At 35.2% G+C, this 17330-nt stretch overlaps 3 protein-coding genes across 5 annotated transcripts; 1 reads left to right on the forward strand and 2 right to left on the reverse strand.

The window, feature by feature from the left end:
- The first annotated feature begins 128 nt into the window (after positions 1-128).
- On the forward strand, positions 129-1464 carry LOC136803243 (galanin receptor 2a-like). The gene has a single exon (XM_067059968.1). It carries the CDS (start codon positions 311-313, stop codon positions 1352-1354), a length of 1044 nt encoding a protein of 347 aa, XP_066916069.1. The 5' UTR covers positions 129-310; the 3' UTR covers positions 1355-1464.
- Positions 1465-4767: 3303 nt separating this feature from the next.
- On the reverse strand, positions 4768-11954 carry LOC136803240 (uncharacterized). Of its 3 annotated transcripts, none has more exons than XM_067059965.1 (2): positions 11875-11954; positions 4768-6060 (listed from the first exon to the last, which is right to left on the reverse strand). In XM_067059965.1, exon 2 carries the CDS (start codon positions 6056-6058, stop codon positions 4889-4891), a length of 1170 nt encoding a protein of 389 aa, XP_066916066.1. In that variant the 5' UTR covers positions 6059-6060; positions 11875-11954; the 3' UTR covers positions 4768-4888. The 3 variants fall into 3 exon arrangements, with proteins under 3 accessions (XP_066916066.1, XP_066916067.1, XP_066916065.1); XM_067059966.1 differs by lacking the exon at positions 11875-11954 and adding an exon at positions 10822-10882; XM_067059964.1 differs by lacking the exon at positions 11875-11954 and adding an exon at positions 8751-8834.
- Positions 11955-12488: 534 nt separating this feature from the next.
- On the reverse strand, positions 12489-16417 carry LOC136803244 (uncharacterized). The gene is made up of 3 exons (XM_067059969.1): positions 16261-16417; positions 15494-15559; positions 12489-14884 (listed from the first exon to the last, which is right to left on the reverse strand). Exons 1-3 carry the CDS (start codon positions 16394-16396, stop codon positions 12909-12911), a joined length of 2178 nt encoding a protein of 725 aa, XP_066916070.1. The 5' UTR covers positions 16397-16417; the 3' UTR covers positions 12489-12908.
- Between the last annotated feature and the right edge of the window lie 913 nt (positions 16418-17330).

Here is a 17330-nt window from a genome sequence, read left to right on the forward strand (position 1 = left end):
GATAATGTTTCTCTCGTATCATTTTAATGGTATCATTTAGTTGAACTTATTACACAATCTTTCGTAGTATAATCTCTTTGAATTAACCTTTTAATTACATTTCTCCTTATCATCTTTTTTAGTGAACTAATACAAAAAACTAACTACTTACCAATAATCCGGAATATTGTTGAGCTTATCATTGGCATGTCAAATTTAAAAATTAGGCTCGAGATATCAGGATACATCTAAAACACTGACAACTTTTGATAAGAAGATTGAATTTGTTAACTACATCACAATCTGTATAATATCTAATTTAAAGACCAGAATGGGAGAGTCTGGTTTTCCCTTCCGTTGGTGGGAGTTTGCGTGGTATTTGATCATCCTTATTTTCGGTATCGTCGGGAATTCTCTGGTCATTCTGGTCGTTCTTATGAACAAAAAGATCGATGCAAAATCTACGTTTAATATCTTGGTTATCGTGCTGGCTATAACAGACTTTCTAGTGTCGGCTGTTGGCTTACCGATGTATTATTTATCAACGGACGCGTACAAGCATCCAGACGGCCAACAAGGAGATTTTCTTTGTATGTTTTTCACCGGATATTTCCTACCATTTTTTCTATTGGATGTTTCAGTCTTCATTTTGGTGTTAATCGCGCTCGGACGGAGGAGAGCAATCACTAATCCGCTCTCCATCTTAGATCATGATTCAACATGGAGAAAGATTCTTCCAATCTTCTTTGCGACCGTCTTATCTTTGGGGTTAGGACTGCCAACTATATTTGGTCTTAAATACGTCCCTCAAAACCCAATGGTTGGAAATCATTGCTCCTACAAATACACTTTCGCGCAATCGATTATCATTTATTGTATCGTATTTATTGTCGATACAATCTCCCCGATTGCAATATTGATTATCTGTTTTCGGCATATCAAGAAGTCCTTTCAAATGACAAATATACTATTATCCATGTCAAACACTACCAGGCTAACTACAAATGACGTCGTCCTAAAGAAAAAGCAAAAATCAATCGGAACAATGAAACTTGTAGTTCTTGCTTTCTTTTTGTGTATTTTACCGAACCACGTGTTATACTTGATGTCGTTGGCAGGCGTGCAAGGACTCGGCTGGAATACAGAGATCAGTCAGATAGGAGTTTTAATCCGCTTCACAAACTCTTGTTTAAATCCTCTCCTGTATTCCTTCAAGAGCGAGAAATTTCGCAAAAACTTTCGAGATACGTTCCCTTGGTGCTTCAAAAGTCGCCCAAAGAGGTTAATGTTCAAACAACACGTTAACGCCACGAGACGTGACGGTTACGTTGCTATTAGAAACGCAGAAACAACGACGACCTCCAATATATTCTAAACAATTTCATTTTTTTATCATCTCAAGCTTATAAACCTTTATTGTTCTTAGTTATTTACTTATCTTGCGGAAAGAAACATTATTTATGGAATAAAGTGGAAGTAATGAAATCGCTATTGTCACCGAACTTTGAATTCTGAAAAATCTTTAAAAAACCCAAAATTCTTAATATATTTTGACATTGATTGTAACTTTAAACTAGATCATTTTCATCCAGAAATGTCATTTTTTTATTCAGACTGAGAAGAAAAAACTTCAAAAAAAGAAAACAGAAATAATTTTTGATCTGGGTGAAATTTCCCACTAAAGTTAGAAGGGGGGGGGGGGGTGATGTGTAGGGGTTCGAAATAACCATTTTCCCATCAAAATTTTGACTGAATCCTGGAATCCCAAAAATTGAAAATAATAACAACACCGTCACACCGGTTTGTAGATGTAAAAGTACTAGAAAACTGACAAAAATAAGGCTAATCACCGTCTGGTTTTAAATTATACCGTTTTCCCGTCTCTTTTTTCGTCAAATCCCGTAATACCATACTTAAAAAAGGGCAAATCCCGTCACACTGTAAAAGTACAACTCCCCCCCCTAGAACTGAATCAACTTATTAAGTAATCTAACTGTGCTGCTAAACAGAGGAGTGGTATCTGATTGAAATAAGTGTTGAGTATGTTTTATTACCTGATAATTCAAATGACAAATTGACAGCCGCAAACGCTTACTCTTAGGTGCCAAATAAAACGGGGGGGGGATGGGGGGTTCGAAAAATTAAATAAACGGGGGGGGGACCTTATTACCGGGGGGTTGGAAAATGGACCTTTAAAAACCCTAAAAAGGGTCAAAATAGACTAAATTTAGGCTTTTTAGAGTAAAACAAAGAACTTTCCTTTCGGTAGCTGGGAAATTTTTCAAAAATTAATAAATGGGGTGGCCCTAATAGGGTCCAGGGTGGGGGGTTGGAAAAATATTGAAAAATTAACTCGGGTAACTTAATGCATGTCCCAAAAATGCATTAATTTTTCCGCCCCAGTTCCAGTCCCTAAACCATAACAAACTATACATTTTTGGAAGCGTATTTGGATGTAGAATACCGTATTCGGTGTAACTTAAATTCTTTCTCAGCAGAATTTGAGTTTTTTTAAGATAACTCGATTATGACGTCATTATTTATGACGTCATAATTTTAAAAAGTTGAATATCTCAAGAACTAATACTCAAAGTTTTATGAAATTTGGACCAATGATAGAACTCATCAAAAGGAGGAGAAATCTTTTTAAAAAATTTGAAAATCTGCTGATGTCAGCATTTTATCGCAAATATTCGAATTCTTGCAATCTCTGCTGACGTCATTAATTTTGAGAAATACTTTCAAAACTTTTTGAAACATCTCAATGTACTTTATCACTGGTCCAAATTTCATGAAGTTTTGATTTATATTTCTTGAGATATTCAACTTTTTGTATTTATGACGTCATCGATCATGATGTCATAATTAGGTTTTCTTAAGATATCTCTAATTATACTGAGAAAGAATTTAAGTTACACCGAATACGGTATTCTACATCCAAATACGCTTCCAAAAATGTATAGTTTGTTATGGTTTAGGGACTGGAACTGGGGCGGAAAAATTAATGCAATTCTGGGACATGCATTAAGTTACCCGAGAACAAGAGCGGGGGGGGGGTCGTTTATTTGGCACCTAAGAGTAAGCTGTAAGGGAGGAGTCAATAAATTTCTATATGACTTGAAAATGAATTTCATAATTCAAATCCCATACTCTCTGAAATTATTTCAGATTTTTGAGTCAAAATTTAGAAATATTAGTCGGATTTTTGAGAAGCTGACGATAATTTTGCATCTGTTATTTTTGTTATGATATAGGAAAAAGAATTGAGAAGAGCAGAAAAACAGTCTAGCAGTGCTTTTCTACAAAAATACAAAGGTGATGTATGTCCAGCCGTTTATATATTCATGAATACACACACGGCGACCTGGAAACTTGAATTAGCGAAGTGCACGTGGACAATTTTTCCAAATCTTGATAGATGAAGGATTGAAAAAGAATGCCCCATGCAGAAACCCGGGGGGAGGGGGTACTAGGGCTGCGAGCTGACGGGGGGGAGGGAGGGTGCCACCCGACTTCTCAGGTAAGTTATGGCATGTCTCAAAAACCTGAAACATGAAATTTGGAATAAAGTTGCACATCATTAAAAGGATCCTTTTGCAAAACATTTTATTTGTAATTTTGCTGACATCAGCACTTTATCAGATGAGATGGAGTTTTTATAAGATACTTTAATAACTGGTCATTTGAAGAAAAAGAAATGACGCGTTCTTTAGAAAAATTGTTTTATTACTGGTTCACGACTAACCAAATCAAATAAGAGCCTTTAAAAACTACATCTCGTCCCCACTTTTTTGCAAAATTTCGTATTTTGCTGATTTCTGCTGACGACAGTATATCTTTTTATGATATACAACGTTGGTCCAAATTTCATGTTTCTACCATTAGCCAAACTGGAGTTAATTCAAAAAACAAGTTTTGCTGACGTCAACACTTTTTAGTTTTGCGGTTTTTCGCGAAAATGAGGGTGTAAACAATTAGGTAACACCCCTACAGGGAAACTTCATAGTAAATAATTGGTTTGCTCATTTTCTGCCGGCTAATGGTTAATATCCAATGTTGATATTCATATTTTTGAAACATGCCATAACTTACCTGAGTTTCGAACTTTAGACCCTTACCGGGACTGAAAGGAGAGAACAAAGGAAAATTTTGAGAATTTTACGACCCTTAGAGGGACAAATTTGACCAAATTTCGATCTTTCAGGGGGTAAAAAGTTGAAATTTTCTGACCCTTAGTGGGACTGAAATTTGATTTTCTGATTTTTCCGACCCTCAGCAGGACTTTTGGAAATCCAAACCACCCTTAAGGGTAGCACATACCGTACCCTCCATTTGCCTAAGTACCCCCCCCCCCCCCCCGGGTGCAGAAAATTCTTGAAATTTCTTAACGGTTTCCAAAAATTAAGAAGGAGGTCGAAAAATAAGAGTGCCCGAAATTAATAGCAAGGGGACGCAAATATTCTATGAAATGGGCTTATAAGTAAAATTCTAAGCAAATTTCAATTTGCAACGGATTAATGTAAAAGGGTCATAATAGTGGTCCTAAATGCAAGTGTCAAAATTGAAATCAAATAAAGATTTATCGTGCTATTAAATGAGGATGCGGAACTATTTATAAGTCATGATTAAATTGGGTGGACCCTTATAACGACATTTGGTCCAGGCTTACGATTTCTTCAGTTTTCGAGCTATGTTTTTTTCAAAATAAAATAGGTGGTAAAAAACCTTTAGCCCGAAGAAAAACCGAAGAAAGAAACTAAAATAATTTAGCTTATCACAATTAATTCATTATTTTTTAATACATTATTTATTTATAAACAAAGATCATATTTACAATTTTTATTTTACCACAATCTAGTCAGACCATAAAATAGGTATACTTTCGTAATATATACAGAAAAATCCATTTTCAACTTTCAGATCTGATTGTTCTCAAGCCGGCTTCGTTATTCGTCCCACGTCTTCTGAAAACTGATTTCTTAATCGCTTCAATCGGTCGTATTTTACTGATGATCTTTCGAATGTTCGATTGCATAAATGTTTTATCAATTCGATTCGAACATTTTATTAATTGAACTGTAAGTGTTAATAAAAACGCAATTATCGTGACCGTATAAAATCCTACCATGAAAGTTGACGCGTAGGGCCAGTTCTTGAATTTGATATAAGCCTTTTCACCATTGACGATACGTTTGACTTCACCGAAGTAATAAACGGTTACGGCACATACGACGTTCTCTATAATAAACATGAACGACAACGGGAAGTAATAACGTGTGATCATCGGCGTGACGGTGTTACATACGGCGTACAAGATAGCGAAAAAGAAGTCCGAAACAAACGTATGACAAAACCCGCGTCGTGTTAGCCGTTCTTCCGCTAACGGATGTCTCTTGCTTTCGTAAAACCATAACGGAAGGACGAATAGGAAATGCACAGACAAAATAGCGAATATAGCAAATCGTCGGATACTCGAAAATACGGCTAGTGATAAAACACGTGATGCAAGCCAGAATCCGTTGATCAAAAAAGCGAAAAATCGTTCTTTGCCGTCGTTATAAAGTAATAATAATCCCCAAGACGTCGCAACGAAAGACGTAAACAACGTAATGCATCCCATTAAACGCAACTCTCCGTAAATGACTGTCATAATATATAACTGTAGCATCATTTGAGGCATCGATTCAAGAAATATCTCCAAATAAAAACTCATATCTCGTCCAGTTGAAACAAGCTCTTTGGCCAGTCTTTCGTTAAGCGCTTTCGTACGTAGTGCGTATATCCAAATGATTTGACGTGCGTAATGACCATGAAGTAGAAAACATAACACGTAAACAACTTTTGGATACGGGAACTTAACGTTATGTACAATCCGTCCTTTATTACAGTAAAACATACAGGCGGTATACACACTATTGATGAGGGCGGGCGCCACAACAAGCGCCATGGTGAGATGACCATACCATCTCTTGTGGTTGCAGAAGTGGATCACACTCTGTGCAATGTCTGTGTAATTATCCAATAAGGAAAAAAATATACAAAGCAACGTTGAAATGATATGTCCTGTTGTTTTTTCCATCACTGAAAATGAACAATGAAAAAGTAAAACTATATTGAAGTAAGGAAGTCTGCGACCGCAGTCGGAGGTGACCCGAAGGCTCCTCTTTTGATAGCTATCTACCCGAAGGTAGGGGAGGGCGCCACTATTTCTCCCTGGATCTCCACGTACCCTTGATCCTTCTCCTAATTGCTGAGCATCAAGCAGAGAGGCATCAAGCAAAGAAGCATCAAGTACCATTTTGGGAATCTTTGGTATGACCCATAGCCGGATGCTCTACCACTGCACTACGGTCGCTCAAAACTATATTGAAATATAATATAATGTGGAAAATCGCATTTGGAGGCCGACAAGTTCAGGTCGGTCAACGGGTAAGTAATCGATCGTAAAATCATGCAAAAGATTTTTGAATCCTACTCGATCCCAGCAGTAGTCTAGAAAGCTAGACGACTAATTCAGACATAGTAGAAATAAAGCAAAAAGTAATAGAGGAACAATTTTAGTCAAACTAAATCCAGTAACAATAATCGTATTATCATATAACGCCTATACTACTGTATTACACGCATTATAAACGACTCCAGTCTATCCCAGCAGTAGAATTTCCATATCCAGCACAGAGATTTAACTCAGCATCTTTAAATCTCTAATGAGACAGGGGTGTGTATACGAAACGCTGATTATCAAATCACAACAAATTAGTCATCTTTAAAGAATTCCGTTTGAAAAATTATACATAGTCATGCCCTCATTTTTACGAACTGGTCAACATAAGACTTCATCTTGAATAAACCATAACATGACAACAAGCAAAAAAAAATATCAACTCTTGTTAATTAATAAGAGATCATTTGAAACTGATTATAAGTAATTTTCACATTAAATAAGATAACTAAGTGATGAGTTTGCTACCACGAGTTTCGGATATTTTTAGTTTCTAACAACAAAGAGTTCCTTTTTAAGAACAGTATAATGTACATTGAAATGACACTTCCCATAACCACAGTTTGTTTAAGCCACTTGAATTCAGTTTCGATATCGCTAGAAAACTCTCTCAAAATGATAATTAATAAAGTCATTTTAAAATACCATACCACTATTAAAAACTAGTACCTCTCTCAAAATGCTAATTTATAAAGTCACAACTTTGATAAAAATACTGCTAATTGAGCGCTTGAAATAAGTTCTGACTTTAATACCATTTGATACATATCAGACGCTAATCAACAAAGGGAGGGCAGGTCTTAAGAAGCATTTGTATGGGAGGCTCTGGTCTGGACTAATTTGAATTCAGGATCACCATAAAAATCACTGATAGATGAAGCCAATCAAAGAAGAGATCATTAGTCTTAACTTCATGTGATACATCGGGCGGATCATCTTTTCCAAATCGATTGGCAATAGAAACTAAAAAATTACGTGAGTAACGGAGTGAGAGTAGACAACCAGTCATTAAAAGTTCAATTATCAATTACATTTGAAATAGTCGAACGTGCACGCCGCACTGAGTTCGACTTTAGTATCTTTTCCTTTATTTAAAAAAAAAATTTCATCTTACTTAAGGCTTGGAGACACGAGAAGTTTTTTTCGCGTTGGTGCAATGCAACATGCTCCATCCCACCAACACAAGAAAAAAAGTGCGTGTCTCATGGTTTCTTTTTTTGGTTTCTCACACTGATTATGTCCCAAATCAATAATATACCTTTCGGTCATTAGTTCTTACGAAGTAAACAAGGGCTGGTGCACAATATGAGTATATTCATTTTTCTTATAAGAGTCTACTTTATAAGAATCCCATGCTACGAAAATCAAAAATCAGAGGATAAAATTTGACGAAAGGTAACGAAAGAATAAATACCTAAAACATTTTTTCACCTGAAATTGTTCATACTAACTGTTTGATTGAAAAACGACAAATGAAGTGCTTCATGTTGAGGCGACGATTTTCTGAATTTTAGAAGGATTTTCTTCTGAATCGGGCAGTCTGTTTCATTGTTTACATTTTTCTATCTTACTTCCCGTTTCTGTTTTGAAGAAATCAAACCTTCCTAAACCGGCAGATCTTCCGAATTAGGAAGAATTCTCTATCTTCCTTTTTGGGTGCCGAGATATTTTCAAAACCTAATCGGGAGATCTTACCGTTCGGGAGTCAAGTTAACTTCTCGTTCGACTGTCTATCCTGAATAAATTACTCTTAACAGATAGTTACATACCATCATGCAAAGTAAACACGAGTGTTGGATATTTTTTTCCTTATTGATGCAACCTTACAAGAAAGAAAATCTATAGCAACTTGGTAAATGAGTTCCTGACTCGAGTCGCATCCATGAAAATTTTATTGAATTTGTATATGGATTTCTTGAAAGTGAGATAAAGTAAATATCTATCTGGCTGTGTCAACCAATATATCCCGTACTTAATTTATGACCAAAAACTCTCAATCTTTTCTTTGTAGTAGTAGATTCTAAATTAGCTTCAATCTCAACTACCTGTTTATTCCTATACAGTTTAAATATAAGGCGAAATTTTCGACAAATATGGTTTTGTTAAAAAGCCCATCCCAATGTTAAACAAATCTACCACGTTTAAAGTCTCCAGGGTGCCCCCGTAGACAACAAGACATGTATTTTCTTGTCAGAGGGAAGGCCTAAGTAAAGCCAGTAAATAAGGGCTAAAGGGTTAGAAAATCGGCAAACAATTTAAAAAGACGTACTTGAATAGCAAGACGAAAATCTTTCCGTAACAGACCCGATACATGAAATTCAAAATCCATTGCTGTAATCCATACGCTTTACGCAAGATAAGCGCGAGGCTGATGGTATTTCTATCCGTGATCTTAAAAATGCCACACAACACACATCAAAAGTCAACGACGTCTATACAAAACAAATACACAATATGCCCCTTAGAACAAGTTTATTCCGATCCTCTTTTAATACCATGCAATAACATTCTCGAAATATGACCTTTGATGCATATACATCTTTGATCTTCTGATGCATTCAAATCAAAAGCAACTCCAAATAAATTTGCTAAAAATGTTTTTTAATACCACACTATCATAAAACATCGAAGAGACGAAATCCACTTAAGTCATATTATAAAAGAAGGTCAAAAGTATCAAGAGATGAACAAAACACAAATTAAAATACCTTCACAGATTGAATTTTTTCAAAACATCATCGCATTATCAAATTTCAAACCTCTGATGGCATTATTTTACAAACTGTCGAGTCTAAAACTAAGTATAGCATAATCTATATGGAGGCACTGAACGCCCCCGAATACGGCTTCAATAGCTTTGATGTTGGAAATGCACAGTTTTTTAAATCTACAGTTGACGCTCTCTAATTCGACGTGCTACTGTTCGATATTATTGAAAGTCACCGGCAACAAGAAACTCTCCCAAACGATGATCTACTTACTATTCAATATGCTCCCTTGTTCGGTGAAAATCCCTTGAAAATCGAATTAGAGAGCGTCGACTCTATTTGTATTAATATCAAAGCTCAGCGAATGCGTAACCAACAAAAATAAAAAATAACACACAGCACACAAAACAGTCACAATAATAATGAAAAGTTCATCTTGATTTGTAAGGAGGAAACGGTGATTAAAAACTTGCTTTCACGAAAGGAGAGAGCAACAAATTCGTTATCACATTAAAAAGCATTAGTTCGCCTACGAACTAATTATCCTCATTAGCATGAAAAGGTTTTCTGTTTCAAGGTGAAATGTGAAAAGATCATAAGGGGTCAAAATCACGTTATTACACCAGGATTGAGAAATTATTCCGCAGGAACATCTTTTAAGAGCAACCTAACTGGATAAAGCACACATCCGGTCTGACGTCAATTTAAAAAGATTGCGCAAGAGGTTTTGGAAGACTAAAAGGATGCAATATTTTGAAAAAAGGTAAGTAATTTAATATTGACAAAATTTTGTTGATTTTACCGGTGGGCGTTTTAGAACGATACCAAATGAATTTCTAGGTTTAAGATTAATTACATACCCCCTTACATTTAGGGGGGGGGGGGGGGTCTTGGGTTTTGATGAACCAAAAGCAAGGGGGGTGCTAAAGTATGACTTTCCTAAGGGGGGGGGTTGCCAGTTAAGAGGGGATCTTCCTTAGGGGGATCTTCCTTGAATTATGCAAAATTTCAATTTTTTTCATCATCTAAACTAGTTATGACTCTTGTACAATCGTTTCATTTATACTAGATTTTTAAGGGGGGGGGGAGTGAAATTTTAAATGTATTTCCTAAGGGGGGGTTAGCACTTAAGGGGGGTTTTGATCCCTCTAGAAACTATGTAATTAAGATAAAACACAGTAACTCAAACACCGAAAGTCGTCAGAAAGCACTTCAAAAAAACTTAACTATACCACAAAACAAAACAAAAACAATAAGGATAGAATCGACAACAAAACATAAGCTTACATCACACCACTGTTCTGGAATCATAGCACCAAACTTTAAGTTGATATCCCAAAGATAAAGAAAATCGGTTTAGATAATTGAAAGGATACGAGTGAAGTCCATAGTAATCCACGGACCACAAAAACTAAAAAAAACTATCAGATGAAACCATCAGGATTGGTATTGGTTTCAATAAATTTGTAATAAGAAATTGAGTTTTCCACTTCCGTTAATCACACTCTAAAATCTTATCAAACATAAATGGCATGCTAATAAAATTAAATAGCATTACTAAGATCTATTAAAAGATATCATTAAGGATGACAGACTTGAAAAGAAGCTTCATTAAGAAGAAAGTGTACTCACAAAACAGTCCTTAAATAGCCATTCACAAGCAAATCATTTGAACATTGTAATCAATCTCTAGGTAATAAAATACGTAAAGCTCACAGCCTGTAAAGAGGGAAAAATCACCAAAATGCAAGATCGATAAATTTTTACTTCGTGGTTCTAAGAAGAGACCAACCAGAGAGGGCTTATAAGAGAATAATGTCACAAAAAAGTTTCTCAAGTCATTATTTCTGTAAATGTGTATAGTAAATACTTACCCATAAAGTACACAAAAACATGAACCAACGGATTAGAATAGGTGGATTAACTTCTCTCGTTGCTCCCAAGAGAGATCCATTGTCTTCTCATTGTTACAAGAAAAATCTGTAAATGACTCTGCGCACTCCTCGTTTAGTTTTTTCATTGTTTTTATAAGAACAATTTTCCAATTTATACAGTTTCGAAAACGATTTTCCTATGATTCGATCAATTTTGATGATTTTGCAAATATTTTAAATCCTGCACTTAAGTTTTAGCATCAACAAACGCTAGACCAGTTTTAATGTAAATTTTTAATCTTTGTCAATGGCAATCTTAGATAAGTGAAAATTAACGTATGGTCTATAACTAAGAAACTATCGATGGGTCACGAATGGGTTGCATACTGGTGAAAGAAGACTGTATTTAGAATTAGGAAAATAAATTTCAAATTATTTGGCTAATTTCTGCATTGGATAGAAAGGGCTAAAAAAGTGCATTTTCTTATTTAAAATGTACCACGTGATACGTAATGACCAATGAAAATGTTGAAAGTAATGATTTTTTACAACTTTTTTACAACTTATCAAGTTTTAATTGCTAGCAAACTCGTAAAAAAGTTTGATAACCTAACGAGGAGTGTTTTCTATGAGTTCTTAATCCACCTATTCTAATCCGTTGCATGAACATAGTGTATCAAATTTCAAAAGCAATAAAGTCATGAAGATATCAAAGACTGTAGTACAACAAAGTCATTAATCATACTAACCAATTAATGAATAACAAAGAAAAGGAAGAAAAGAAAAATAGTAGAACATTAAACAATAATACCTTCTCTCCATTAATTTCCGGCTAATTTCCGTTTGATGCTTGGAATACAGACTCCTCCCCTGGGCACATTTTCAACAAACCCACAAGAAGAATGTTGTACAAGCCACAAACCATTATTTCTCTTTTTGCTGAAAATGAAACATAGAAATATAATCATATCGTTACATTGATATTCTAATTTATTTTTAGGTGGGATTTATGTCAAATTGATCAAAATTAATATTTAGGCTTTTTCTTTAAACAAACTATAAACACTATCAATCTTTAATAGAAATGTGATGAGACCATAAAATTGATCTAATTTGGTTTCACCAAATACAAAAGTAACAGAAAAAGGCCTGAATCAACTTCTGTTTGTTACTAAAAATAACAAAAAAAGGGTCAAAATCCAAAAAATGAATTCATCTTGACTTATACATATCAAGAAATGCATCCTTATTTTCGTAGTGAGCAATAGGCTGGTAAGCAAGTAAGGCACGTCAATAAGAACAATATTTACCACTGATAACCGATAATTTCTACAAAGCTTAAAGTTTAAACACGACAAATATTTTCTAAATTCAAAAAATATAATTAATTTTTTCAAAATAAATATTTTTCGTTTTTACTTATAGAAATATCTCATAAATAACACAAACAATTTGGATAGGCACATGCAAATTACTCAGGTTTTATCTATAGTAAAACCCTAAAACCTCACTGGAATATATAATATGATAGAATGAAATAGAAAGATGGAATTTTTAGTTCAACCAAGAGATATTCAATTCCCAAACTAATTAAAATAAGTTTTCAACAAAGAGTACCTTCTTTTCCAGGCAAACTGTATATCTAACTTATCTAAAATAAATATTTTTCGTTTTTATTTTTAAATAACACGAACAGTTCAGGGTGCAAATTTACTCAAAGCGTTTAAGAACATCAACCACATCAACTCATCATCATCACTAGTTCCGATTCCCTGATGACTTCTTCATTTCATACAGATCTATTCCCGATTCCCCATTTCTTGACATCTTCACTATACTTAATGGTCAGTTCTTCTCCTCGCATTTCGACAGTAAAACCATCGAGTCTCCGATCGCTAACAAAACACAGTTCGGTTTCTTATCATGATTCAAGAGGGAAATTCGCATCAGAAGAGAAACGCCTTGCTCCTTGTCTACATCCCATCCGAAAGTATTGACGTCAAGGATACCTTCTACCATTTTGATTGTCAAAAGACCGGTATCGACTTCACACTGTTTTGGCGTTTGTGGTAAGAAAGGAGCAATATGATGATTTAGGGTTCGGTAACCAAACGAATCAAGATCACTAATCAAAGGGAGCTTTTCAAAGATGGCTTGTCGAGGCTGGTTTTCCAAACACAGAAGCTTTTTAGCGAAAGAACCATCGTATTTACTAAGCTCCAGTATTTTGGTGACTAATTTACGTTTTTGTTGATATTCCACTACATGTGTTTTTGTGTTCATAGAAAATACAACACCGTCTTCTGCACCATGATCACCTCGCTTGCTACATATCATCCGGTCCACGATCAACACTTCGTGTTCAAAGATATCACGTCGAGCAATCAAGCCACGTCCTCTACCGGGGATAAAACTGTGCTCCATAGCTTCAGATACACAGTAATTGATTGGCAAATTCTTTCCCTCCAGCCCTACAGTATAGGTCGGTTTCCAACCAATGTTGGCAAACTGTGGCAGACATTCCAGAATGTTGAGCAACATTTGCATCGGCTTTCGACTTTCATTCCAAAAATCTTCAAGCGATTCGTCACCCCGTCCACTGAGCTCTGCCATATCTAACTCACCAAGCATGGAGAACGCTTTGGTCATTGCAAAAGTAGCTTTCTGTTTCAAAGCACTATTTTTAGCAATTCTTAAAGTGACATTTGCTGCAGAGATTGAGCTCTGAAACATGTCTGTTTTCAAACAAACGATAGCAATATTGTTTAACAATGTACAGACATCTTTGTCATTTAGAGCGCCCGTGTATTGGCGTTTTGCTTCTTCGAAACGCCCTTCACGAAAAGCTGTGTTTCCTTCCTCTTTTGAACCACGGGTGGCGTTGAGGGCGTCACGCCCCACGTGTGAATTCTCAAGTACGGCTTTCCATACAAGTTGACAATCATCACCGTAAATTTGCTTCAGTTTGGAGAAAGCCACTTCATAACGCTGTTTCGCTTTTGGGTTCGCTTCATCGAGAAATAAAACAGCTGCTACGTCTAAAAGTGCTTCCTCGTATTGCTCCAGGCGGATTTCGGCTTGGCAACGGTTGTTAAGGAGGGTTGGGATGCAGGAAAAGTGTTTCGAAGCTTCAACGTAAACATCCAGAGCAGCTATATATTCGTTATTAAGCATCAAAGCCTTCCCTCTTTCACGTATCTCTGTCATGTCAAACGGATTTTCTCCGCCCAAAATCTGTACTTCAGTGGGCGAGTCCACCCGAATTCCACGATTCCCATCTTGAAAGACTTTATAGAAGGGTTCCGCTACACGGATACGCCCACCTATTGGAAATTTGGCTTCTGCTAATTCCCATCTGTTATCCGTACTTTGAATCATGTTGTAAAAAGTCACTTGGGCGTGATCACCAAAATCGTCCTCTATGATGGTGGTTATACCTACAAAGATGACAGGAGCCACTACAATTTTCCCTTCTATATACTTCCCTTTTGCGGTATGGAAAAGTTTCAGACTTGAACAACGTACTTTAGTCAGTTTCGAAAAATCGACGCCATTTTTGTTGGTTTCCTTAACAACAGCTGCGTCTGTCGTCATGATATGACTTTTGTTTGATACAGAGGCTTCCTTGAACTTTGTATGGAAGATGGTGAAGTTGTGACGCCATATCACGTCATGAATTGGTTTTGGTATGGCCCAATGTGATAATTGATCTTTGATCATAGCGTAGAATTCATGGTTCATTTTCGAGGAGCAGCCAAATAATTTGTAAGCTTGCACGAGGATTCTTTTCTCTTGGGCGCTGATGGTATGACCACCCGCGTCTGAAAGTGGAATAAATGAAAAAATGAGATTGGACGGACTTAAATGTATATACGACAAGCTTTCGAGAAGTCTTGAAAATAATAAGCTTTGTGTATGGTAACTTAGTTTTAAGGAAAATTTTTAAAGAGTGACAAATTTTCAGAAATTTCAGAATAATTTCTGACAAGTTTTTAAAAATCAGATTTATATGCTTTTTTATAGGAATGGTTTTTGTTCATCATGGATATTTTTTATTCTTTTTGGGAAAAATCTTAGGTTAGGATGCAAACCCAGTCTAAATCTAGCATGCAGTATACACCTAAAGCAAGAAATTGGCATTGTTGTGAAACTTTTTAGCATTGCTGGGGAATAATTGGCAATTTACAGGTAAAAGGCTCTAAAAATGGTTTTCTTAGGTTTAGTTTCCATGATGATAGTATTTTTAGCACATTCGTAATTTCTTGGACAATTTCATCATGAATATTCTTATAAATAAAGTATACTCTTATAATTATAAAGGAAAAAGCGTGTATTTCTCAATGCAATCTGTCCAGCGTTCTACTGCATTTACCATGTGTGATATGAGTTTATTATTTAAAAGCAAAGGTGTAAGGCTTAGAAATACATACAAGTTTTGTCTCCTCCTTCTTTTCCTCCATCTAATGAGTGAGTGGTCATCTGGTTAATCAACGAACCTGAAGTTGATGGTAGATCATGTTAAAAAATAGTGTGACATTTAGGGAACTCAAAAATTGAGTATTTCTTGAATAACTTGGGAAATATTTCAAATAAAACGTTGAAATTTTATATGATGATCGGTATTTACACAAAGAACATATTTTGATGAAAAAAATGGTAAAATGAGTAAAATGTGTGGCTCCAGGTCCAAATATGTCCAAATATGTGTTTTGTCAGCCACCTCAAAGGAGGAAATGGTTTGTTTGAAAATGACACTTGAATCGGTAACTAGAGGTATCATATTATCTCAAAACAGATAAAGGAGCAACATTTTGAAACTGGTTGGTTTCAAAAAGCCACCAGTGTTGTCAGCCACATAAACGACTCAGCTTATCTTGAAATATCTTGTAACCTAGTGAGCCACTTAATTTCGCTCCAAAACAATTGGAAAGGTTAATCGTTCTACTTATGCTTGGTGAAAAAATAAACTGTTAGCCACCAAAAATACTCATTTTATTAACAAAATTGTCAGCCACTTTAAAAATGTCACAAAACAGGCCTTTATTTTTGAACACGATCGGTAATGAAATACATTTATTGAAAACATGGAAAACGACTAAATCAAATCTCAGGGGAAACAGACGTCAAATAATGTCATTAAAGGATTGAAAGTTAGAATAAGTTAAAATTAGCGATTTACACTGTTAACGCCACAAACCTCTCATGCAATCGAGAAACTTCATCCTGCTCGTATCATCCTCAAATTGACCGTACTCTTGAAGAATCTGCGGATGGCAGAATTCGTTCAACACTCTTTGCCATGCAGCATATTCCCTTCTCAATGATGACGTCATCCTGGATGTTTATTTCATATCAAGTCTGGAAAGGAAAGTCATGAAATATTTTTTATCTCCTGTTACTATAGTGTGGTAAAGATTCACACCTTGAAGTTGGAAAGTAACATTTGGATACAAATAGGGGGCAGTACTAAATTCTCATGACATTTAATGAGGCGGTTTTATGGAAAAAATGTTTTTAGCATCATTGGGTACTATGTTTAATACCAAAAAGGTGTTGAATCTAAGGTACTAAAATTACTTTAATTGGATTTATTTACGCCAGTACATATGTCAGAATTGGGAAAGTGTTAAATTGCCAAAAATTCCCAAAAATTCACAAATGACACAAAAGAGGTCTTGGATTTAAGTACTGACATCCTGAAACAAAAGAAAGAGCTGAATCTTTTTAAAAATTGTTATCAAGAAACCACTACATATGTATCGAAACCTTTAAAGACAAGACTCTCAGCAAAGGAACATTTTTTAAAGCAAATGACAATTCAAATGACAATTCAAAAAGAATCAATAGGAAACAATATAAAATAATGTTAAAAGATCTATATTTTTTCTAACAATTTACAATAAAAAATGTCGTGGCAGTTTCTGTTTATGTATCAACAGTGACTGTCTAAAAAACGTGCAGTTAAAAACTTTCCTAAACTCTTTTAAAACAATGAAACCTATTTCTACACAAAGCTTCGATTATATTGAATTAATGACGATAAATAGTCAAGAAAACAGTTTATTATAGTCTCAGGTGCCTCATAATGAGCCAAACCCACTGGTAATTTTTCGATGTTTTCATTTTCTGCTGACAAATTCATGATTTTTAGTTAAAAAGCTAATTTCAAATTTAACTTATTTTCAGGTATTTATTTAGAAGAATAATTTCCAAACCTCCTGCACGTAAGTGAGCGAGTGTGAAAATAGTGAGTTTGAAAATAGTATA

The sequence above is a fragment of the Clytia hemisphaerica genome, unplaced genomic scaffold (assembly GCF_902728285.1).
Source record: "Clytia hemisphaerica strain Z4C2 unplaced genomic scaffold, Clytia hemisphaerica genome assembly, whole genome shotgun sequence".
NCBI lineage: Eukaryota > Metazoa > Cnidaria > Hydrozoa > Leptothecata > Clytiidae > Clytia > Clytia hemisphaerica.